A 25509-nucleotide genomic window follows, 5' to 3' on the forward strand; every position below is an offset into this window, starting at 1 on the left:
ACAATAAGGATGTGCAAAGGGGTCAGTGAAAACATAAAGGACCGCCACAATTTGTGTGACAGTCTAAAGAACCATGAATTATTTAAAATGGTAATAAAACATTTAATCTTTTGCTTCTCTAGTGACCAGCCAGTGCTAATCCTCCATGGAAAGGAGATGGATTCCTGACAGTGCCAGCTCAACCAGGGAGCAGAAAGCCACGGCCTCACTAAGCTCTGCAGCCACATGACTGACAGAGCTGCCCAGACAGAGCTCAGTGGGAGCACACCGTCACCCTGAGCTGGGCTGCAGGGAGTGCCCTGCTCTTCCCCCAGGGCTGGCCAGCAGCACTGGGCATCCCTGTGGGAGGGGTGCCCAGGTACAAGAGCTCCCCTGCTTGGTTCATCCAGCTTGGAGGTGTCGTTCAGGTTTAGTCAGCTTGTGCCCAGCATCAAAACTGCCACCATAGAGGGAAGAAAAGACAGACCACTGACATGAGAGAGGAGACCCCCTTCTGAAGGGAACAGAAGGTCCCCCATGCAGACCAGACCCACTTGTAAGGGAAGCCTGCTGCCCCCCTGGGGCCCTCGTTAAAGACAGAAGAGAAAGCTTCCTCCCCTGATACAGCCCTCCCCTGATTATTACCCCTTACTGATTTTTCAGGTGTGCAGCAATGAAGTCCCAACAAGAAGTCTCAGGGCAACCAACAGACCTCAGAGCCCTAGGACCACTGGTTAAGGGATCAGGAGCACAAGCAGTATTCCCCTCCAGCTTTGTAACTGCAGGGAGTGATGAGTGAAGAAACAAGAGAGCCAGCAGATCAATACGTGGCTCTGAGCCTGGTGTCATCAGCAGGATTTTTGGGTTTTGATAATGGGTAGGTTTACACAACAGCAGGCCTGCTGGAGACACTTGTCTCTCCTTGCAGGGGAGTTAGCAGGGCTCATTGAGCCCTGGAGTTTTAACTAGAATTTTAAACTAGATTTGAAGAGAAAAAGAGATAAAAACCAGGCTAACTGGAGAAAAGCCTGGGGGCACCACACCAATGTTTGAGGGATGGTGTGCTTAGTGAGGCTGCTGGGACAGCCATTTGCTGTCTCTGTGGAAGCAGGGGATGCAGATCCATATGGCAGCAAGGGGTTACTGATGTGTTAGGTCCCTCTGGATATGGTGATTGCGAACAGAGAAGGACTGGTGAGTGATCTGGTGGCTGAAGGCCACCCTAGGAACAGAAATAATGAAATAATTTTTGATTACTGGAGAAATTGCCCTGGTTGATTTTAGGTGGATTTTAAGGGACTGGTTGATAGAATCCCTTGGGAGGCATTACTGAACTGCCTGTGGCTAGGAAGGCTCTCCAGAGGGGTCTGGACAGGCTGGATCAAATGAGCCAAGGCCATTTCTATGAGGTTCACCAATACCAAGCACTGGATCCTGCACTTGGGTCACAACAACCCCATGCAGCACAACAGCCTTGGGACAGCGTGTCTGAAAGCTGCCCAGTGGAGAAGGACCTGGCAATGCTGGTTGGCAGCAGCTGAACACAAACATGAGCCAGCTGTGCCCAGGTGGCCAAGAAGGCCAATGGCCTCCCGGTCTGTATCAGCAATGGTGTGGCCAGCAGGAGCAGGGTGGTGATTGTCCCCCTGTGCTCAGCACTGGAGAGGTCCCACCTCGAGTGCTGTATCCAGTTCTGGGCCCCTGACTACAAGAAAGACATTGAGGGGCTGGAGTGAGCCCAGAGGAGGACAGTGGAGCTGGGGAAGGGTCTGGAGCACAGGTTCTGTGAGGAGAAGCTGAGGGAGCTGGGGAGGTTCAGCCTGAAGGAAAGGAGGCTCAGAGGAGACCTCATCACTGCAAATACCTGAAAGGGGGTTGTAGTGAGGTGGGAATTAGTCTCACCTCCCAGATCAGAAGCAACAGGACAAGGGGGAAGGCCCTCAGCTTGCACCAGGGGAGGTTTAGATTGGATGTTAGGGAAAATTTCTTCACTGAAAAGGTTGTCAAGCTTTGGGCTGCCCAAGGAAGTAGTGGAATAACCATCCCAGGAGGTATTTAAAGGATGCATAGATGGGACAGTTAGGGACACAGTTTTGTGGTGGACTTAGCCACAAAACCATGTCAGTGCTGGCTTAACAGTTAGGCTCTATAATCTTAAAGGTCTTCTCAAACCTAAAGGATTCTAAAGACTCACATGTGTATGCTGTAAAACAAAACCCCCATGACCTAATTAAGTTCAGGAGCCCAGCAGAGCCTTAAATCTCTTTCTCCTGAGCCTAGCTTTTCTATTACTTTGAAACAGACATCATTAACCTGCAAGACCATCTATGCCTACAGAGAGAGTGGAAAAAGTGTCTTGCATTTAGCAGCAAGTATGCTGTATTACTTCAGTGTATACAATACATAAATAACTTAGTAAACTCTTTTTGCCTTCTGTTTTTATTATAAACCTCTACCTCCTGGTCTGAGAACTATCCCTGCAAGCAGTAAGCTGCAGATGGGGCAATGGGCCAGTGTAGGCTGCAAGTTATGGCTCATGCATGCACAGCTACACAGCCATGCAGAGGCTCTGCAGGGTGGGAGGGGGTGGCACCTGAGGGTGCTCAGCACTGAGGAGCAGGTTACCTGGCCCAGCACAGGATGGGCTGTCTACAAAATCCTGCCACACAGCAAGCAGATTTGGGAAGAGATACCAAGAGATGTTGAAAAAGCAATTAGGTGGTTTCCAATTAGGTGGTTTCTCCAATTCTTGTTTAGAGGATGGGATTTGGCAACCACAGTTCTTCACTGCTCATTCTGTCCCTCACTGCTGAAGGACCAGCTTTCCTACACCACATGAATGCAGTCCTAAGAGTTCCCAGTGTGTCTTTGTGGTGAAGGGAAAAACAAAAGTCTTGGGTAGAAGTTTCCTCTTAACCAAGGAAGGAAATACACTGAGCTCTTCTGCAACAGCTCCTATAGTTTTCCCAGCACCAGCTAATTCTCCATTCTCTATTTGGCAGCTGAGAAGAGGCCAGGTCACCGTGGGAGCATTTTGCTGAGCTTTTTGGTTTCCATCTGTCTGCATAAGCACAGAAATAGTAGAAATGCTGTTTTGTGCTATCCCAAGCACATTAAGACAACTTAGGCAGCAACAGCAATGTGCTGATGATGGCTCTTCACAGCAACTAACCCTGCTGTATGCAGAAGGTGACGTTGAGAGTTTATACAGGAGGAATAAACAATTGAGAACATACTGCTGGAACAAAAGGTGCTGGAACTGGCAATCTGATCAATGATCACAACATTTCCACTGGACTTAGTCAACTTAAGCATCAAGTGCACTGGTGACTGCACACAGCTAAGCAAAACACCAGTTTAGATATATTAGCAATCTACCTTTGGCTTACTTCAACAATCTCTACCTTTCTGCCAAATCAAAACTCCACAGAAACTATGAATTTTAAAGTAACTTCAGAAGCTTATAACACAGAAACATAATGCCTTGAAATAAGTCTGATTTGCAAACAAATCATTAAATGCATGACTAATTTTTCTACTTTACTAAAAAAATACTGGGCTCTTTCCCAGCACTGCCTGAACATGACCAAATTTAATTTAATTATTTTTTTTTTCTCCTCACAACAACTTGGAGCAAGAACAGACATAACCCTAGATTTTATTTTGTTTTGTTCCAGACAGACAATCAGTAAAGAATCCAATGTTGCTGGGGGGGATCAGCAATAATATCTATAAAGCCTGAAAGCTCAATCAATGCTATTACAAACTACTGCAGAAATTTGTATACTGCATAGTGTTACTACAATTGGTGACAAACCTTCTTAATAAGGAGTCTAGTCGGTGAAAGAAAAAGCTGTATCCTTCTTGAATACTGCATTACAGGTTTTCAGTAGCATGAAACCGAGGAGACTGACAGTGCTGCTCAGTACATGCATCTGGCAGACAGTTTATCAGAAAGCACAACACACCTGAAACAGCACTGCTCCAGCTGTGTATGCAACCAGGCTGTTGTGTTTGGGATGCACCTCAGCAATCCCCTGTGCTCTTCAATTTTCACTGGTCTGATGAGGCTTCAGAGCTCACCTACTAACATGCATCTTTGGCAGGCTTCCTGGACACAAACCCTCCCTCTATTAATTATTTGCAAAAATGGTGCTCTATGACTCTGTTTCCCTCAACCTTTCCTTCTTCCTCTGCCCCTGCCTGCTCTGGACCACAACGCGTCTAACAGTTAAGAGACCAGTAAGACAAGCCCAGCTGAGTCCTGCCTTATAGGGAGACTCAGGTCAGGAGTGCATGATCAGGAACTGGGCTTTACTGGGTTAAGCCAAGCATACGCCAACTGTACTGCTGAAATATTCATGGGTTTGCACTTATGTTACATAAAAAGAATAAGAGATTGCAGTTTGAGAAACCAGTGCTTACGTAGCCTGCATCCACCCTCCTTCCCTGCCACCCAGTACAAGTGACAGTGCACTGCAGCAGTCTTGGTTCACTTTCACAACAGCCAACAGATGTAGGATCCTTCCTTTCCTGGGGCAGCACTTGGCACCTGTCCCTGTCCAACCATGAGGTCTCCATGGGTCAGCCCCTTTCTTCAGCTTGGTAAGGACCCTCTGCACAGCCTAGACCTCAATAGAATCACTTCTCACCCTTGCCCTAGTTTGGGGCCACTCACAGCTCAATAAAGATGCCTCAATCTCCTCTAGGTCACTGAAAAAGGCAGATTTGACAGGACAGATGGTAGGACAGACCCTGAAGCAACATCACTTGCCACCAGACTCCAGAAACAATCTCAATGGAGAATTCAGAGACTGAACATAAACCTCAGAAAATTATCTTGGGAGGCTGCTGACAGACACTGGGATCAGCAGGAAGGTCAGGAGCAGGTGCTGGCCTCCCTCAGCACAGGGTGCCCACATATCTCAGTGTCTGGACTTGCTGAGCACCTGTGGTTGGTACCTCCAGAACCAAAGTTGGAGGCAATAAGAGCAGAGAAGCTTGGGTACACTAGGAAATAGCCTCTCATGCAGCTACAACATGCAGCTCTTTCTGGGGAGCTCTATGAATAAAGTGACATTATCACAGACATTTGCCAAGATGTCCAAGGCACACGCTGCCACAGCATACAGAGCTTGGGTAGGCATGTGTGCATTCCTGCTTTCTAAAGCCTTTGCTATTTCGCTGTTTTCATATGACATCCTGGTCACCAGCTACTCACCACAGACACTCCAGATAAACAAAATTGACAGTAACCACACCAGGAAGAGAAGGATGCCTTGGAGAGGAGAGGGATCAGGAACAGGCAGGTAGCATCCTGCAGAAATGAGCCCCTTCTCCCCCTTTCCACAAGACACTGCTGTAACGATGTTGCCAGGAAGAAGAATTGTTGCAAAAAAGAGTTAAATGTTCAGACAAACACTACACTGCAGTGTCATGCATTGTTATAACTTTAAAAGGATACTTGTTCAATTTTTTTTTTTTGTTTTACTTTGTAGAAAACTCAAGGGAGGGATTGCTCCATCATTCAAAAACACTAATAGTATTCAAATTATGCCTGAAAGCTCTGCCTCTCTCTTGTTCGTGACTCTGCCTGGCCAAGTCACTCATGGAAAGAAGTAAATCCCTCCTCCTGAAGGGGAAATGGTACAGATGGCAGCAGGACTCACAGAGCTACATATCAGCGTGTCATGGAAGGACCAGTGTAAACTCGCTTTAGCTCTGGCTAAGAAACAGCTGCTTCTGAGAGTAGCATGAGGTAAACACTTTACTCTGGTGCTGTCACCTCAAAGAGGATTCAGGCTGTTACAAACAGTAAATACACATGGTCATGCACAAGAAGTGCACGTGTACAAGTTGTACGCAGTATGTCAGATCCTACACTGCTGGGGAGAATTTAAGGAAACTTTGTAATTGATAAAGAAAGGCACTATGTAAAAAACACCAAAACCATGAGGAGCTATTGCTGTACTAGAACTAGTGGCCCGTCCCACAGGCAGAACAGCACAGGCCTGTGGATCTCACAATGCACTATGGTACCAGTGATGGGAACTGAAAGAGCCATGAGAAGGATTACATTAAAAGATGCTTACAGGAAGGCAGGCTGTCACTGCTCATTGAGAAGATAATTGGGTGGCACTTCAATGCATGCACTGCCTGATGAAACTAGCTTATGAATGGGCTGAAGACATTAAGAAAGTACTAAGATGATCTAAAGTAAGGCTCCTGTGGGTGTGGATCCACCACACCTCTCTCCAATGGCCTGTGTCCCCCATACATGCAGGGGGCCTGCAACGGTTGCACAAGGAAGGCGACATCAGGTTCAAGGGCATTAAGGCTGACAGCAAGCACAGCAAAACACACACCAGCTCTTATGCACAGGCCAGTACATACAATTATCGCAGGCACCAGTGATGCACTGCCCGGGGCTGAGCTCGGGTTCAGCGTGTACTGAATATGGGGCTTGTGGACTGAGCAAAGCTGCACCGTGGAAACAAACCCGCACAATCCGCCAGCGACCCTTCCCGCCGGACGGACTGGGCACGTTGACACGGAGCGAAAGCCCGCACGCCCCAGAATGGATGAGTCATAGCTTACACTGTCCATCCACTTGTCTCCAGGAGCAGAGCATCGCTCTCCAGTAAGCCCAGCACAGCGGGGCTCCGCCGCACAGCGAGCCCGGCTGCCGGCCGCGGGTACCGGGCTGAGCCGCTGCGCGGGGCCGCTCCCGCCGGGCAGGGCTGCGGCTCCGAGCGCGGTCCCCGCTCCGCCGCTCCCGCCGGGGGCTGGGGCGGGCCCGGGGACACGCCCGACGGCGCGGCCGCCCCGAGCTCACCTGCGCAGGCATCGCGCCCCGACCCGCACCTCACCTCACCGCACCTCACCTCCTTCCGGCGGCTGGGCGCGCCCGGGCGGGTGAGCAGCGCCGTCTCCTCGCAGACCACGGCCACATCCTCCACGAAGACACAGTCGGGGAGGCTCTCGTCGGCCGGCAGCTCCAGCACCTGCAGCCCCAGCTTGCCCCGCAGCACACCCACATACAGCTGATACTCCCTCTCCGCGCGGGCGAAGTCTACCTCGGGGCCCGGCGTGCTGCGCAGCGCCTGCCGGCACAGCGACTCGGGCAGCGCCCGCACCACGGCGTGCGTGCAGCGCCCGAAGGCGGCGAGGCCGCCACCCAGCCCGGCCATGCTGCGCGGCGGGGACGGCGGGGACTGCGGAGAGGGACGAGAGGGACGCGAGGAACGCGGCGGGGACGGGAGAGAGGGACGAGGGACCCGCGCCCGCCGCCGGCGCTGGCAGCGCAGAAAGCGCCGCCCGCGGCCCGGCCGCGCCCCATTGGCTCCCCACCAGGCACATTTCCAAGGGGCCGCCGCCGCCGCGCTCCCATTGGCTGGCGGCGGCGGCGGGGCCGCGGCATTGGCCGCCCCCCGCGCGGCGCCGCTTACCTGTACGGGCGGGCCCGGCGTGTGGCCTGAGGGGCGGCGGAGCGGCCCGGCCCCGTCCCGCTAGCTCTGTGCAGGGGCACGGCTGCGCTGACAGCGGGCTAACCCCGCGCCCAGGCGCATTCTTTCCGGCTGGGGTGGGCAGGGGGAAGGTTGATGACCCACGGGCTCGAGGGTGCCTTGGCTTGGCCACTGCGAGCCCTTTGCCGCTGCCTTCTCCTTCCCTGATGGCACAGCGGAAGACTAGGCGGTTCATGTGGGTGACCAAAGGAAGAATATGCCATGACAAGGGCAGTTCCAAATACAAATCCTAAGGAAATAAGCCCAGCTCCCACTCTATACTGTTAAGGTTTCCACCTCTGTGGAATCGGAGGGACACCGCTGCTGTGCTCCACCTCTGCCTCAGGGATTGAAACAATGAGCATTTCACACACTTTTCCCTAATGAAGCGCTTCCCTCGGTTTCCTTTTCTCCAGTTTTACCCTGCCTGGAGGTTACGAGTCTGTGTGCCACACCTCGCGCCATAGGCAACATCCACAGCACCGCTCCGCAGCCGCACTGCTCCTGCTCCCAAGCCACCCAGGTATCTGCAAGGTTTGGCCTCACCAGAGCAGACAAGAATAAAAGAAGGAATGTGAAATTTCCTTCCAGCTCTGCTTTTGCTGGCAAGGCTTTTGCAGGTGTCCCTCTGGTCAGGGAGGGGACCCCACTGGCACAAAGCTCTGTGCTCCCCCTTCAGAGCTCAGAAAAAAACCCAGGCAGCTGCCTTGGCCATGCTGGCACAGATATCTGCAGATGTTCAGCATTTGGGAATATGGTAATGGACAGCACGAAGGAAATACCAAAGTGTGTTTCTAAAATGGCAGCTCACTAGATTTTCATCTGCATTTTCCACACGTTCTCCAAATATTCTGTAAAGGCTGCTTTTACTTAACGTGCATAGGCACAGCTATTTGAATAACTGTCATTCATTGAATAATGTGCAAATATTACTTTGCTTAAACAAATGGACAGGTAATTGAGTTGCTATCATGTAGGACATCTCAAATTCTTGAAAAACCTCTACAAGTAGTATCATACTGTATCTGGTATAACATGAAATCCTTTCACCATTGTTAAAGCCTTTTTGGACTTATTACATATTTGGGATATAGACATTGGCACTGTTTGGTTTTCTTTTAGTTGGCATCACTTTTAGCCAGAAGAAAAAGTGCTACTATCCAGTAATTTTAAAACTTGCCAGGGTTTCCTGCAGCCAATGGATTGGAAAGTTATAGTCAATGCAGATATTTTTGACATCCACAATCACTTTATGTATTTGTAAGTGGTGACAATTTTTAGATCTCACTGAAATTACAGGCTATGAGGTGATGCTACTCAGTGATCTCATACACATGTGACATGATCCCTAGGACAGTGAGGATTGTCCCAGAGGCACAGTCACCAGTCCAGCTCAGGTGGCCACAGCTGCTCCTGGGAGCTGGTCAGGTATCACTTCTGACAGCGCCTCAATACCTTCATGGGTGACAGGGCTGGAGAATCTCTTTGTGAGACACAGTGCTGTGAGACAGTGCATGCTAGGCACACAGTTGTGTGTTGGAAATATGTATCATAGCTGTTTAAACAAGGTTCAGAACTAATGACTACAGTAAAAAAGTCATCTGTATTCCCATAAATGTATAAAACTGTGCAGTTTAAATACAAATTAAGATCTGTTTTCTGATTGTGATTATTGTTCTACTATTTATGATGAATAGAAAGGCATCATTAACAATCTAGGAACAGATGCACCCAGAGCAATATTGTGCATATTTAGAATAAGATTATCCAAATATCAGTTTACTCACAAATTAACAGTACAAAATAGAATGTGTTCACATAGTCTTATGGGAGTGCTGTTAAAATTCATCATATGCAGTAATGCAAAATAGGTCAGCACAGGCACCAACATAGTATTTAAATATTTTCTACCTTGTTGAATATCTAGTATTTTCCTGTAACTATGTCCTGCTGGAGAGACTAGTATAAAAGAACATACCTTTCCCTGGATCACTGAAGGTCAGAGATGGCCACTGCTGTTGAACAGTTTGTGTGACCATGACAAAGGAGAATTTGGATCACTGCTGAATACAAATGCATACCACACAGGCAATTGCTCCGGCATGATAGGCAGCTGCAAAGTTGGAAAACATTTCCCATTGCTTGGAAATGCTGGAACATCACCACCGTCCCTAAAACCTTAATGGACATATCTCACACAATTAATGAAATGCTACTTGAAACTCTAGAGAGTGAAAAGCCAGGACAAGACAGCAACTGAACCATTCAGTCACCAGCACATCCCACTGTAACAAGGGGAATCTGCACCAGAAAGATGGAGAGACACTGAATTTCACTTTGAAAAGGAAGAAAAGCTTAGCTTCAGCTCAATAGAAAACTGTGCAACCACTGCACAGCCAAACATCATTATTAACACTGATCTGCTGGAAAAGCTCCCATTATGATCAATTAATTATTTTCTTAGAAGATACATGACCAGGTCTTATTCACAGCCATAGAAGAGAAATGTTACTTATGCCTTAGATACACAAGCAGCAACTCAAAGGGGTTTTCACCCAGATATTTGTCAGAAGTTTTCTCTTTCTGCTCTTCTACTGTAAAAAACCACAGTGACTCAGTGATTCAGTATTTCTACTAAATAATTAAGTATAATCATTAAGAGATAATAAACATTTAGAGAAGCTGAACACATCGGGCAGGCAACAAGGCACTTCACCCCACTGCATGGACAAGCTCCCAAGTGCTTTTACATTTTCCAAATGCTGAAGAGATTTGTTTGCCATCTCTTATTTACACAACAGATACTTCTGGAAGAAGAGACCATTTATGCCATCCAGAACTTCTTCTGGATGGCATCAATCAAGAGTGCATCTGCCAGCCTATAGAGAAAACCTTTTGGGGAGCAGCATTTTTCCTTGCCTGAGTTGAAACCATGCTATCTCAGGGTCTTACTGGGGTGAGATAAATTCTATATATAGCTGGTTCAGGGGAAGCACAATATTTGTTTTGTCTGCTATGGGATAATGATCTGGGTGTTTCCTCAGCTGGCATTTTGCATCCTGCAGAGAAGGAGGAATTCCCATGAACTGACAGCTACACAGTTGTTGGGAGACAAAGCTGTCAGAGGGTGAGTCTTTGCAAGTCAGCTTTGGCAGCATTGTTGCCGTGACAGGGCACCAAGCAGCCTGGACAACATGCAGAGGCACGGGGCATTCCTCACATTTGTAGTCTTCCCACATGTTGTGTTCCAATAGATTGGAGTTATTGTGTACAACCAGAATCAACTTCTGGATTTTCTTGGCTGAGCAAACAGATCACTGAGGCAAGAGCTGCAGAATTCTGACTGTTTACCTTCTGTGCTCCTATTTCCTCAGCTTCACCATGCCTTATGACCACTTTTACCCTTCTTTCTATGCAGAAGAAAAGTCACTCCTTGAATTTTTAGAAAAATACATAGGTTAGGTACCACAGGTATGAGATGAAAAAATGAGATCAGTAGTCTGTGGAAATTTATACCGAATTACATAGGTTAACATATCTGTTACAGAAAATTATAGAAATGCACCATTTGTGTCTGTGATGGACAGACTTCCCAGAAATATTCCAGAAATGCTTCTTCAGCTATGAGAAGGAGGAGACTGAGCTAGGATATCTTGCAAATGGTTCTTGTTGTGACAGCAACATAACAATATTTCTGCTATCAACAGTAATTTTAATAAAGTATGCTATTTTATAAGCTTGGCAAGAAAGCATCAGCTCTAGCAGTAGAATGGGAAATGGTTCATGCTATTCATACTTACGCAGCTACTGTTCAATGGGTCTCATGAATCCAAAACCAGCTGCTGTGAAGTGCTGTAGGTGCCCACTGTGGGGCCTCCTGAGGGAAGGGTGAGATATTGAGTAGCTGTATAAAAATGTTGGTGCCTAATGATGCTATTTGCATATTGCTAAATCACTGCTGCTAAACTGGGCTGCACTGATACAAGAGGAAAAATGCATATGCTGTGTTCTTGTCTTCCCTTCATATTTACCATCAAAACTATATCTTGACTGCCTAAAAAAGCAAATGCTTAAAATGCTGATGGATGCAAGTTAGTATTTTTGAAAGGATCCAAGCCCTTTGCAATGTAACTTGGGTTACCTTTTAATGTTTATCCTAAGACTCCACTTGCCTGGTGTAGAGCCAGTTGACCAGCTGGCAGCACCCTGCAGGTGTGGCAGTCTGTCCTTCCCTCGCATTGCCTGAAAAGCCCTCGCAAGCTCAGCAGGAAGAGGCAGTGACATTTGGCTGTAGCGTTTTTTTGCTTTTCATGGTTTGCATTTCTCATTCCTTCTAGCAGCCAGCTGCCTGAAAATTAATTCACAGTCTTTCTTCTCAGTTTGGCATCTTTTGCCTTGATATATAAAAGCTTTGTATATTTTTTGTGTTGACTTGGTCAATAACTTGCAAATGCAACTGTGAAGTTTTAAGTTTATATGAAACTTGTTAAAGTGGAATTAGCTTTTATATCCACATGAAACAGAAAATATGTGTGCATATATATTGATATACACATTTCTATATCTATGTGTATGCACACGAGCCAACAACTTTGTGATTTTCTTTGTGTTCCTGCAAAGGGCAAGGCGTTCTTTTGCCAGCTTCCTCAGCACTGAGATTAGTACTAGAGACAAACAAGCAGATAAATACATCATAAATCAAGCTAAGAAAGTTAAAGATTTTCAATAGGCTTTTCTACCTAGCTAATTAATATGCTGTCTTAAGTGTCAGAGTTAAGGTTATAAAACAATGAAGGATACAGGGATCAGCTATAGTGTTAGTGTGTCCAGGTGGCAATATCTCTTGCTGTAATTCCTCACTGAACAGGCTTGAAATCATCTTGTCTTCTTGAAAGGGGAATGTTTAACAGCTGTTTGCCTCCCCACAGGGGCCCAATGGTAGGTGCTTCCAATGGAGGCAGATAGTACACAGCAAGTGACACCACAAATGCTTCTTCTTGGAAGGCTTGAAAAGGCAATGGTGATCAATATCAGCACGTTTCATTTGAACTGCTGTCCCTTATCACTTAACCAGGAGGTTTCCAGATACCTCAAACTCACCAGCTGAAACAGAGTGGAGGAATGGTGCAATTGAGGTGCAGGTCAGAAAGGGGCAAAACTACTCCCAACAATGTCACTGGCAAGTAGTGCCACCACACATGACAGAGATCAGAGGCAGCACAGAGGACACTGCCTGCAGCAGATAAATCTGCAGCAGATAAACCTGCAGGGCACTGCCTTCAGCAGATAAACCTGTACCCTTGATGGATCTAATGTTTAATTCTGAGGGGTTGGTGAGCTGAAGCAACTACAGGCTTTAAGGTCTCTTTTCCAAATGTCAGTAAGAAGACCAGAGCTTATCTCTGTTTATTTGGTATTAGAATCATGTATCCTTGTAGTGCAAAAGCTTTGTCATGATGTCCAATTTGAACCTCTCAAGGCATAACTTCTGCCTGATTTACTCTCGATGTCTATTGAGAAGAATTTGCCTCCATTGTGTTTTAACTGTCTTTCAAGTACCCATAGGTTGCTTCTGGTTCCTTTTTTAGCCTTCTCATTTCCCAGCCAAAGAAGCCTAGCTCTCCAAATCGCTTTACATGCCACATGTTTCAAACCCCTAATTACCATGGTAGTCTTCTGCAGGGCAATCTCTAGTTTGTCAATCTCTTTTCATGGGGCAGCTCCAGACCAGAGACAGTATTCCAGATATGACCTCACCAGTATCAAGTAGGTGGGGATAATAATTTCCCTCAGTTTACTGGCCATGATCATCCTAGTGCAGCCCAATACACTATTTGCAGACTTTGAATCTGGAGCCCTCAGGAACCCTGGGATCTTTTTCTGCAGGACTCCTGGTTAGTTCCTATGGTGTACAGATCTACCCATTTGCAAGTCTTTGCGGTTCTCCTTGTAGACCTTCATGAAGTTGCTGTCAGCCCAGTGCTCAGTTTTCACAGGGTCCATCTGAATTCTCCCACCAATCAGTACAACTCAAAATAAATCGAGCATATTCAAACAACAAAGAGAAAAAGCTGGATTGAACTGATTTACTGCTGCTAAAATCAACAGCAACCTTCTATAAATAATACTAACCCTCCTATCATTTCCCTTGTTTAGGAAGAATTCTAGCCAAAATCAGCTTTTTCCTCTTAGTTCCATATGCCTGTATTCAGCTCCAGGGACCTATGTCTAGTTACACCAATAAAATATCTCAATCACCTTTTCTTTTCCTGTCTTGAAACTGATGGCTATGAGTCTTTTTTTCCCCCTGAAATCCTGAGAACTTGTGATCACACAAAAACATCACAAAATTACTGTTTCCTATGTGCTGCAGGTGTTCTGCACCAATGCTCACACTTCTATCTGATATGTTGATGTTTAGATTTCTCTGTCCTTCTGCATTTGATAGCAACTTAATATTTTGTGGAAATCCAACTGCTTTTATTTTAGGTAGACATACAAACACTGCTAAGCACATTATTGAAAAGAAATGAGTGTTCTCTTAATAAAAGGCTAGGAGAATTTGGTTCACATAGTGAATATGTCAGCCAGTAACTTTGCTGACCACCTAAATTCAGGTCTGTTTGAAATGTACTTGTGAAATCAAGTGCAGAGGATGAGATATGCCTTTTACAATCTAACTGCAAAGATAAAATCAGCACTGAAAGTAGAGACCTCTCACTGATTTCTCTGAAAGCTGTAACAGAAAATTTCATGCATTTTGGCAGTTCTACTCCTTACTGCTATAAATACATATAGACTAGTGCCTCAAAATGCTCATATTCTTATTCCTTTCAGGATCAAGGAAGAAATACCATATGGTGATAAGTGCAGTATGTGGGGATGGAATAAATTTTATTGTGCATCTATAGAAAATATAATTATTTAATTATTATGATCATAGTTTTAGAGTATGGATAGAAAGATCTAAAGTATAATTATCTGCTCACTTTAAGAGATGCCTTAACAGCAAGAATGGAACTATATACTTACTTATTCTTTTCAGTTGCAAATGATATAAATCAGCTTTTTAATAGCACAGAGGAAAGCATTCTTTCATTTATTTTTCACAGGAGAAAGACACATTTTTAAAGATAATTAATGGTTTCATGTGATTACACTTCTGAGTAGTCTTCTTTCAAGACCTGAAAGTCAAAGGCTTGGGGAAGCACTTGTAAAAAGGAACATCTGAAGTATCCTAAGTAGGACATACCACACCATGACTCATTTCTTAAATTCTCTCCAGAAACAGTGAAGATGATAAGACAGTGTCATGTGGGAAGCATTTTGTAACCAATGGTAGGACTGCTGTGTATAAAATGAGACTATAACCCAACTCTGATTAGCAAAGGGGATAAGGATCAATAACTGTTGTATTTCGACAGCTGTGTGAGGTACCAGGTAACTTTTGCTGTGTATATTGTCACCTTCTGATTAGAAAGGGAGATACACACACACACACACACAAACACACACACACACACAAGTAATGTGGTGATTTTAAAATATTCTAATCTGCAAGACATAATTCAAGATCAGCCACTGAAAATACGTCATTTTCCTATTTTAAATTTGGCAAATATGAATCTAAAACTCAACATTTTAATCTCTATTCTCTTGTTCACATATAATACTTTTTTTCCACTGCAGGCTACTTTAATGGGATTAGTTACTAAAGTCAACTCTTTCCAAAAGGCCTATTTGAATTTGATTCTTTTTTACCCTAGGCATCAGGTTAAATCTTTCCTAAAGAAAGAAAAAATATATCAAGACATGGCAAGTCAATAACCATATTAATCCATGTTAGACATTTCATAGATTCATAGAAAGGGACCTAGAAGGTCCTTGGCTGAAAGGGACCTTAAAAATCCTCTAGTTCAAACTCCCCTGCCATGGCTTGGGACACCTGCTCAGAGCCCCAAGCAACTTTAAACACTGACAAGGATGGGGCATCTACAACATCTCTGCACAACACATTCCAGGGACTTGCCATCCTTCAGGAAAGAATTTCTTCCAAACATCTAATCTAAATCTCTCTGGTTTTAGCTCAAAACTATTCCCTCATGCCTATGTGAGAAGTTGCTCTCTATTTTTTTTACAAGCCCCCTTTAAGTACTGGAAGGCCATAGTGAGGTCTCCCTGGGCCTTTTCTTGTGCTGGCTGAACAACCTCAGCCTGTCTTCATAGGAAAGGTGCTCTCTCCTGGTAAATCAGAAAAAGCTGTGCACACATCTACCCTGCATGGGCACACCAATCTCCATTACATGCACAATGTTAGACTGAGTAGCTGTATAAAAATGTTGGTGCCTAATGATGCTATTTGCATATTGTAAACTGCAGCAAGTGTGGGGTTTTGATCACTTTGCAAAAATAATTTTACCTACTTTTTTTCTCCTTAACTTTTTCTTCCAAAATACTCAATTTCTTTTTTTCCTAGTGGCATTACTACATAATACTACATAATAGTTTTCTCTTTCTTTCTTTCAAGATCATGACCTGCACCAACTACATCCCCTTGGAACAATGAAACTGTCAAGGACAGGAAAAACATGTGTCATTTAGCCCATGAAATTTGGAAGCCTCCCCCAGAAATGATCATGTTGACAGTGGACATCTGTGTCTTCAAAGAGAAATGCAAAATCCACTTCTTTGATCTAATCCTCTGCTCAGTAACACTGCATTCATAAACAAACATGCATCATATAAAATCAACATTCACTTTCTCCTGTTGAGCAGGGAGAGAAGAAGGCTTCTTCTGTGCCTGTTTTATTTTTGGGACACAACTGGACATTACAGCAAAGAGACATTGTATGTAAGGACCTAGATAGGTGGAGAATTTCAAAACTAACAGTACATTGAGCACTGCCAGTGTGGTGAGTGAGTCAGTTTTTGCCATTAATGCCTTGCAATTCCAACCACATATTCAGCTGAAATCCCACCTGAAATCTGCCGATGAAAGCAGCTTTAGCTTGATCACAGCAGTGACAGGGAATGAAGATACACATCAGGCTGATGAGCACTAAAAAGTAAATTGTTTGTCCAGATGGAAATCAATAGCTCTATTCACACTCTTCATTCTTTGGCAAGATCAGGAGCTTTGGATGGCAATTAAAGCTTACCCAGCTGCCAAGTGTCCTAATTATACACACAAGAAATCCCACATTTTGCCTTCTACCTGAAACATCCCTTGAGCCACATTCATTAAGCTCATTACAGTCAGACCTGCTGTTGCTGGCACTGATGCATATTTTAACACAAAACTCCCAAATAAATCCTTGTTTGCACCCAGCCGCACCAGTGAGGAATCCTCCTGAAGCACTGCAGATGCTCTTGGGTGGTCACCAGCCTCTGTGTCACACAGAGATTTTCACAAGGCCCTTCTGGGCAGTGTTTTCCCTCGTCCACCTCATGTCCAGTGTTTTTCACCTGCCATTAAATTTTTCAGCCCACCCTCCCCTTGTTCAGGGCACTTCCCATTCATCTCTGCCCTCCTGTCTAATGCATGGCCATTTGTTTCTTCTGCTCACACTGAGATTCCCCACATCCTTTCCAGCATCCCCTGACTGCACAGGACCTGCATTGCTGCCCAGTGTGGGCTGTGTCTGAGGTGCAGTGCTGACAAACAGGGCACCCAGCAGGGCACCCCCCTGCATGGCAGGGAACCCCCGGCAGGCACAGCAAGGGCACTGGAGACTGACTGCACTTGGATGGACTTGTCTGATTCTCTTGGAATTGAGGCCCAATCTTTCATGTGTTTGGTAATTACAGTGCTCATCCATCTTTTCTGAACTGAGGCAGGTCTGGGTTCTGAGGAAAGAGCAGACTTACTTTACTTCCCTCATAAGGTACAATATAGCAAACATTTCTCATAGAATTTCATAATCCCTTTAATTTTCCTGGCATGTTTTTGGAGGTGTATAAATAAAAGTAACTAATGGAGGACTGAGCTTGAGCAGTGGAAACAATTTCCAGGAATTCCTCCTAATCGTTCTTTACCAAAATATGCATTTTTTCCAGAAGTTTTCAAAAAGTCAGGTCTGAATCTAATACTAGTAGTGAAGCTGTGCAAAATGTGATAATGAAAAGAGCCACTCAATTTTAGGCCTCTTATTTTGTCATGATGATTAACATTTTATTATGATTTATATTGGGAAAACCCATTTAGTACCCATGGATTCAAGAGAAAGAGGTCTAAAAAGCTCCAAAAAACCAAAGGTAATATAGCAATCTAATCAACCCAACAGCTCCAGACCACATTGCCCAAACATTCTGTTGCATAAATCACTTTGTTTATGCACAAAATGGTTAGATTATATTAAATAAGACTAGCTGAACAGGATTCAACAATATTCCCCAAGTAACAACTAAGCTATGGAGAACATCAAGGGAGAAGAGCAAGGGCCAGAGGGAACTCCTCCGTTCCTGTGAGCCATCCATAACCTTTTAATTTACATCTAAGGAAGAGGAAGGTTAAAAGAGTATTGTTAACATAATAAAGTATTTGCTTGTGTTACACTTTTTTTGGTCACTTTAATAGCATTTTGGTTGCAATTTATTCTCAGCCTCCAGTGTACTGCTCTGGAAGGGCAGAGAGGCCTTAAAGGCAGGCATAAATGAATTTATACTGCCTGAGAAGCACAGGGGTACCTTAGAGCTAATGAAAATGGTCTCCACTGTCAGAGAAAGGTAAAATATTGAGCAGCTGTTTCTATTGTTGATGCAAAAAGTGGTTGAAAATTTCACTTCATCTCAATGTGTTATAGTTCACCAAAAAATGCCATACTAATTCTCTTTTAAAACAAATAATTCACATGCACATAAACCCTTGCAAATAAAGCCGGAGGGGAATCCTCCTTGAAAGAGAAAAAGATCAGCTGTCCTGCATCAGTCAGGCACCAAAGGGATGCCTTGGTATTCCATAAAAGCTCCCAGTCAGTTCTAGGTTTGGAATCATCACAATAGGCAATGTGCCATCTCTCACCCTGGTGAAGTGCTGTGAACATGGTATGTAGTTATGTTTGATAGGGCCATAGGACATAAATTACATAGTTTTTACATTTAGCTGCAACTGCAAATTCTTAACTGACATTAGCTCCTAGGGATTTTCCAGCAGTGCTGAGGAAGAAGAGGGGGAAAAAAATACATGTTCTGAAGTTCTTAGGAGACTTGATTTTTAAAAAGGGACATTTAGGAAAAAGAATTAATAATGTCTATATAGGAATGTTTTTTTATTACTATTTTCGTTTTGTTGTCAGTTCAATTGGACAACATCCCAATAGGACTAGTGTGCCAAAAGACACAATTTTAATTTTTTTTTCTTTTTTAAAGGCCTAAGTCTGTCAGTATCTGTTGAGATATGTCACAGCAAGACCAGTTTTCTTCTCCTATTTGCAATGATTTGTGAGCACTGCTGTCAGGCAATATTTGGGTCTGGAAACCAGCTCCATAAAAAACGATAGCTTATCATCTCTTATGAACATTTTGGGTGCAATATTGATCATGCTTGCTGACTATTGTGACAGATTCTCTCCAGGACACAAAGCAAGAAGGCCCTTCCTGCCGAGACCTTGACAATGGAATTTGAGGAGACAGACCCCAGCTCCAGTGCAGAGTACATACTCTGGGGTTCCCTGGGGTTTACTGTCATTAGGGAACCGGAGGCTGAAATGTCGGCACGCCAATGCCATCCCCAAACCCCAATCCCAGGGAAATGCTGAATGATTGAAGATTAGCAACTACTTAATCCATTTTGGCCTGGAAAGAATTTAAGAAGAATGAGAAGCTTGAATTAAAACTTGAGTAAGCCTGAAGCTATCTTGACATGTTTGTGAAATAAATTCCCTCCCGACACTTTTCTATTATTTCAGTTCTTGGATCATCATTCTTTGCATGCTGGGACCAACAATGCCTTTTATTGTAGCCTGCCCAATTTTCCTCTTGCACACAAAGGGAAAGCTCCCTTGGTGAATGCCAGAGGCAAATACTGCTTTCTCAAAAAGTTACATGGGAGAAGTATGCTTGGGCTTTTGTTTGCATACTGTAAGCTTCAGCCACACTGAGAACAGGCTGAGTCATTCATAAATATGGCCTTTGGACTTTAAAGGTCAGCTGTGCTTTTCATAATAAAAACCTGTTAACTCAGAATCATCCTGGCAAACACTAACAGCAGTTTTAAGTGAGGTATCACAAAGGACCCACCAGGATGAACACCCCACCCATAAACTGTTGCTCTTCAGTCTACAGCAAGCACTACCAAAACAAGAAAAAGTTTTCAAGTGAAGATGGTCTTAAAAAGGTCTAGGAAAACCTACGATATTTTTCACATACCATAGGGAAGAGGAAGTTTACAGAAATGTCTGACACAGCTAAATTTGAGACTATGTAGCATCTGTATACAGTGGCCACCTTAGGAAAAAGGTGGAATGCAAAGGACCAGCTCATGGATGAGAAGACTTGCAGAGAAACGACCAGGGCTGGTTGCAAATAAGAGAATAACATTTGAGGCCTAGAAAAGCAGCACAAGCTATTTTCCAAACATAATGAAAAACTCAAACTCTTTCAGGGGCTTAAGGGTATTTAAATGCAAATGAACTTCCTTCACTCAACCCAGAATCAAGACCTGCTTAGAAATGGTTGGATTATTTTCTGTTGAGTAATCATAACATTTGAGCATCCAGCATAGTTTGGGAAAGGGCTGTGAGCCTGGTAGCTGGGTGTGCATGGGATTATCTCCTGTTAAATAGCACAGATGTCTGCTCTAAATGTCACAGCACCTTCACAGCTGGGTTCTGTGTACATCTGTTTAGTGGAGACTAACTCCCTTACACATGTGCCTGAATGCCAGCACTCACTGGAAACCTGCTATTTTTATGAAAATGAGTTAGAAATATGTAGAAAGAGTAGCATGGAGTTACTTTTATATAAGAGCCATAATATACTTTAAAATTTAAATGGGGTTGATGAAAGGCTGTGGGATGACAGACAGACACCAAAGTCCTCCAAGCTCATGCAAGCAGTACTGGGAAGCAGCTGTGCCTTGTACTGCACTCTGGCTCACCTGCCTCCTAAGCCTCTTCTTCCTTTCCATCCCTGCCAGTAGTCTCACCACCTCCCTTCCATTCAAGCTCTCTGATTCGGGTAACTTCCACTTCTTCTTACCCTTTTTGTCCTCCCAAATTGTGTCTAGGCTCCAACGTATCTCTATAACTCAACTGAGAAATCTGGGCTGACCTGGTTGTGACTGCAGCATGGCACCCCTTCTGCCACCCTTGCTCTGGGCCACCCCAGTGGCTTGTAATGTTTCTTTTCAAACTGTCCAACTCTGGAATCCCTCAAAGCTCCTCATGATTGATCCAACCTTCATCAGGTTTGGGCTTCTCAGAGTAAGCCTGAGGTCAGTGGGAGCTGCCCTAGGTCCCTGTGATCTCAGTGTAAATGCCTTCACCATCTTCAGATCTACTTGCTTCTCCTTTGAAAATCCAGCTGTGGCCTCATCAGACTCTAATGCCATCTCTAATACACACACACCCCAGGCTCTCCTTCCAGGCTCACCCAGACTTGTGCTCTCTTCTCTTTTTTCTGTGCCACCTCTCCGTAAGGAAATGTTTTGCTAATTCTGCTCAGTTTATCACACCTTGTCTTTTAAATCCCTCCTCAAACTCCCTCTCACCAGCCTGCTCACAATGCAAACCCAGTAATGCCCATTTATTTGCTTCAGCTTTATGTCACATTGCAATATGAATTAACTCTTTCTCTGAGTGCTTCCCTGGTGGCGTGCCGAAGGAGCAAGCTGGGGGGGACAGGACAGGTTCCTGAACACAGGGGAAGGCTGAGAAGGAACCAAGCACTTCTCCCAGCTACTCATATCACATAGTGTCACCATGGTCCCCACCCCCAGGTTCTTCATCCCCTCTTCTGTCAGCTCTTGGTCATGCTTAAATTTGCAGTATTAGGCTCTCTGGCCAGGAAACTTGTGCCATCTCAAATAAGAGAATTTCTCTGAAAACACCCAGCAAATTTCTGGGCACTGCCAAAGGGAAGGCTGTTTCTATTTCCAAATAATATGAAAATTAATTGATTTGGAAATATTTGTTTATAGTGTTTGATAAATGTTTACTCGTGCTGATGAGGAGTGATGCTATTCCTATGCCCAGTTTATTTGTGTGTGATTAGAATTATGTATCATTTCAGCTGACTGCCTCTCAGACCAATTTAAAAAGCCAGTGCTGGAAGCCTTCAAGTGAGCATGTGAAGATGGAAAATGAAACAAGAAATTAGCCACATTTTAGAATATTTGGGCTACTGGATTTCTATTGCAGATATCTAAAAGCTGAAATCCCTCACATTGTATTGTTTCCCTGCTTTACATCCAAAAAGACATCAGAGATATTGTCAGTGTTTCTGAACATTTGAACTTGTTAAGGTTTGGTCCTGTAACCTCTGCAGATTATGAAAAGGTCAATCCCTAGTGAAATATTATTTAATTTGTATTTGAAGTAATTTTTTTGAAACTAGACCAGGGTTTATTTTATACAGAAGCCTTACGGATGACATTTTCTTAAGCTCCAAATTGTACTCCAATGAGTAAGATCTTATTTTAACTTGCTTATAAGGATTTATCTTGGCAAGTGGCTGCAATGTGCTATTTTATTTGTAGTTAATGCCCTGAAAATCAAGGCATCACAGACATGTTTTCTCCTCTGCTATTAGAGCAGTAGGGAGGAGATGTGCCAGTGATGCCTGAGTGAATTTATGAAACAAGCTGTCATGAAGATGGAAAACAAGGGAAGAAGTGGTTGTGGATGGATGAGTGAGCCCATGCAGGAAGAGTGCTTGGAATCCACACAGGACTACCATGGGGGAGCTGGGACCTGCATATTGAGAGACATTTATTGCCTCAGAAATGAAGAGGAAGATGAGTATCCCAACCAGGCAACAAATGGGCTGAAAAGTAATAGCAATAACTGGATACAAATAAAATTTGTAAAAGCATGCTCTAAAGCTAAGCAGAGAGATACTGATATCATTTAGAGTCCCAGCCTAGGCAAGTGATCCAGACTAGAAACTCCCCTGAAAGCACAGGTCTCTCTCTGTATTTTAATACACAAAAGCAAAATTCTGATTTAAGCAATCACTTAAGTGTATGTGCTTGTATCTTTAACCAGTATTTTAATTCACAAAGGAAGGGTGATAGCCCAAGGATATGTCATTTCCCACAGAGAAAACTGAGCTTAGGAAGAATAGATCACCTTTCTGCCTTGAGCCTACATATAGTGGTGCTGACTCAAGGGAGACCTTCCTAGGAAAAACTGACAAGGAGGGTGAGATAACAGGCAGAAGAAAAACTGTGGAGACAGGGTGGGTATGTTCTGGTTGCCATTAGAAGCAGGTTGGGGATGGGTTTCTTCTCAAGTGCTAATATCTCAGCAAGAATCTGACCTGAAACACAGGGCTCAGCATTGCAGTAATGCATTTTCTGTGTCTGGATCTAAGGAGGAAAGAAGTCAAATCCATTTCTACAACAGAGCTTGGAGTTTAGCTGGGACAGCTCTCCCACCCCTCCTGCCCAGTACCCAGGCAGTCACCTCAGAGCTCACCACACAGGTACTTGGAACTTGTTTTTAAAAGTCAGATGTCAAAAGGACACCTTTTTCCTCTCAAAATGGAAAACTTCTTGTACTAGAATCAAATAATTGAAAAGTTGCTGAAACAAGAGAGTAACAGTTAATCCTGCCCAAAGGGTAGATCTAAATTCTCCCTGGAAAGGCTACTGCATTTGGAATGATATATAGTGGTTAACCAAATATTCAAGACACATTAGTAATTACCATAACATCCCACCACTTACTCTGTCAAACGCACAATTTATGCAACAAACCCATAACTTCAAAAGGAATTTGTTTACTTTAAAAATAGTTGGAAATACATTTCCAACCCACAGTTTTTCCCCCAATACCTTCCTGTCCCCACCTCAAAAAATGCATGAAAGGCTTCTAGGTGTTTTGTGCAAACACCTTTCCCAGGAAATTTTCCCTCGGTGCCATTCACTTCTAATGTGTGCTGTGCCAGGGCACACAGCTCCTTCCTTTCCCTGCTGTCCTGGCAGAGGTGCCTGCTGGCTGCCAGTAGGAGATGGCTGCTCCTGCTGCTGGCCTCCAGGTCCAGAGCCCTCCTGCTGTCCCATGCATTCACTATGGGGAAAGCCAATTGGCTTTCAAGCTCAATGGAGCAGGGGAAGAGGGTCACAAAGAAGGCTGCTGAACAGAAACTTTATGCTCCTATTTCTAAAAGTCTAAGATTTATGAAAAATATACATCTGGAAGGAGAAATACATCATGGATTTGTAGATGGGTGTCACGAGCCAACAGTTCCCACCCTTCTGCAAAACCAGCACCAGCAGTCCAAGCATCAGCGGTGTACTGGGATGCAGGAAAGTTCATCCTTCAGCTTGTCTGCAGTCCACTCTGGACTGCAAACAAGCTGCAGTCCTGGCTGGACAGCCCCTGCCCACAGGGAGCAGCTCCTTTCCATGGGAAACAGCCAGCTCTTCCACCAGGAACCTGCAGCTGTCAATGGCAAACCAACCAGCCCTTATCATTCGAGGCTACATTGACTCAGGACCCTAAAAATAAGAGCTGGTGCCAAGCCCTGTGCTCTTGGATCTCGTAGTCCTGATGCAGAGCTGACCCACCACTCCTGGAGCACTTTGCCAGCTGGGCATTGGCCTGCCCAGACTTTCTGTAACCCATAGCTCTGCCATTTCAGTGAGGTGCCACACCGCTAAGTGAACTCTTGCTCTTTAAATCTGATGCATGTTTGGTAGCTTGGTTCTTACCTACACTCTGAGAACAGCAGATGCTCTTAGGGACAAGGGATCAGGATTGGTCCCTAATAGTGCCATGTTTCTGTAGAAGCACTTCAGTTTATGATGGCATTTATTTAAGACTGTGGAATATTTTTAGACAAATGGAACAGAGCAGTGGAATAAAAATACACTTTATAAGTTGGTTTTAGGCTGTTAACTGACAGTACTGGTAACCAAGAAAGAAGTAGTGCTGGGTTATATAATTTTGCTCAATCAGTCCAGCTTATGTTAGGCTGAACTGAACTGGTCCCCTGAGCTTGTGCCCACTGCCTTCACCAGGGCCTAGGACAAGGTTCCCAGTTTCTCCCTTCTCTCAGCACACCCAGAGCTGGCTGCTCCCTGCAGTACGGCACGCTGGCCAGGGAGAGCCTCGGCCACACAGGAGGCAGCTCCCACGCCTGGGCACAGCTTGTGTCCGTCTGTCCCCCTGTCTTCTCCCTGGGCACAGCATCACCTGCTAGAGCTCTCCTGACCACCCTTCTCCTGCCCTGCTTTCTGCTCAGCTCTGCTTCTGCCCTTGATGGCTCTGCAGCTGAGCCTGTGTTGGCAGAGGCTCATTACTAAAATAACTCTGTAAGGCTTAAAGAAAAGATTTGCAAAGATATGGGAACTGAAAGCCCCACTTTGTTCATATTTGTCTTCCCTTGGCAGTGTGCATGCCACAGGGCTATCATCTTTCCAGGCTGAAATAGAAATTCAGTAATGCATACTTGGGAAGTTCTGTCACTGCAGTAATCATTTAATAGTGACAAATAAGACAGGGAATAAAACAAACAGACGGAAAATGGTCATCCCCATCCATGAACACCTGCTCTGGGATGCAGTCTGTAATGATCTATATACACGTTAGAGACAAAATTACTTTACCACCTGTTAGAGAGTATCTGTTCAGATCTGGGAATCAACAGTCTAAAAAGTACCTAGTTGTACTTTTGAGAATAACAGATTATCTCATTCACAGAAAAAGCTCTTGAACTGGGAAACAAAACAAGAGTAAAAATTTTCCTTAAAGAAAACCAGTATGAGGCCCAGCATTATTTGCCCCCCAAAACAAGTCACTGACATCATAAACTTCCAGGACTTTTTCAAATGTGTGTTATTGAACCTGATTTTGTTCAAAAG

The 25509-nt window shown here is 44.5% G+C and overlaps 1 protein-coding gene across 3 annotated transcripts in view; it reads right to left on the reverse strand.

Moving 5' to 3' along the window:
• Positions 1 to 25509, reverse strand: part of DDAH1 (dimethylarginine dimethylaminohydrolase 1) — a 94239-nt gene that overhangs the window by 50507 nt on the left and 18223 nt on the right. Inside the window, exon 1 of one of the 3 annotated variants that reach the window (XM_050977552.1) lies at positions 6864 to 7223. The exons of the other annotated variants lie outside the window; for them this stretch is intronic. Coding sequence (XP_050833509.1) covers positions 6864 to 7169 — 306 coding nt within the window. The 5' untranslated portion in view covers positions 7170 to 7223. Of the gene's footprint in view, positions 1 to 6863; positions 7224 to 25509 lie in introns of those variants that run through there. 3 annotated transcript variants of the gene reach the window in all.

The sequence above is a fragment of the Serinus canaria genome, chromosome 8 (assembly GCF_022539315.1).
Source record: "Serinus canaria isolate serCan28SL12 chromosome 8, serCan2020, whole genome shotgun sequence".
NCBI lineage: Eukaryota > Metazoa > Chordata > Aves > Passeriformes > Fringillidae > Serinus > Serinus canaria.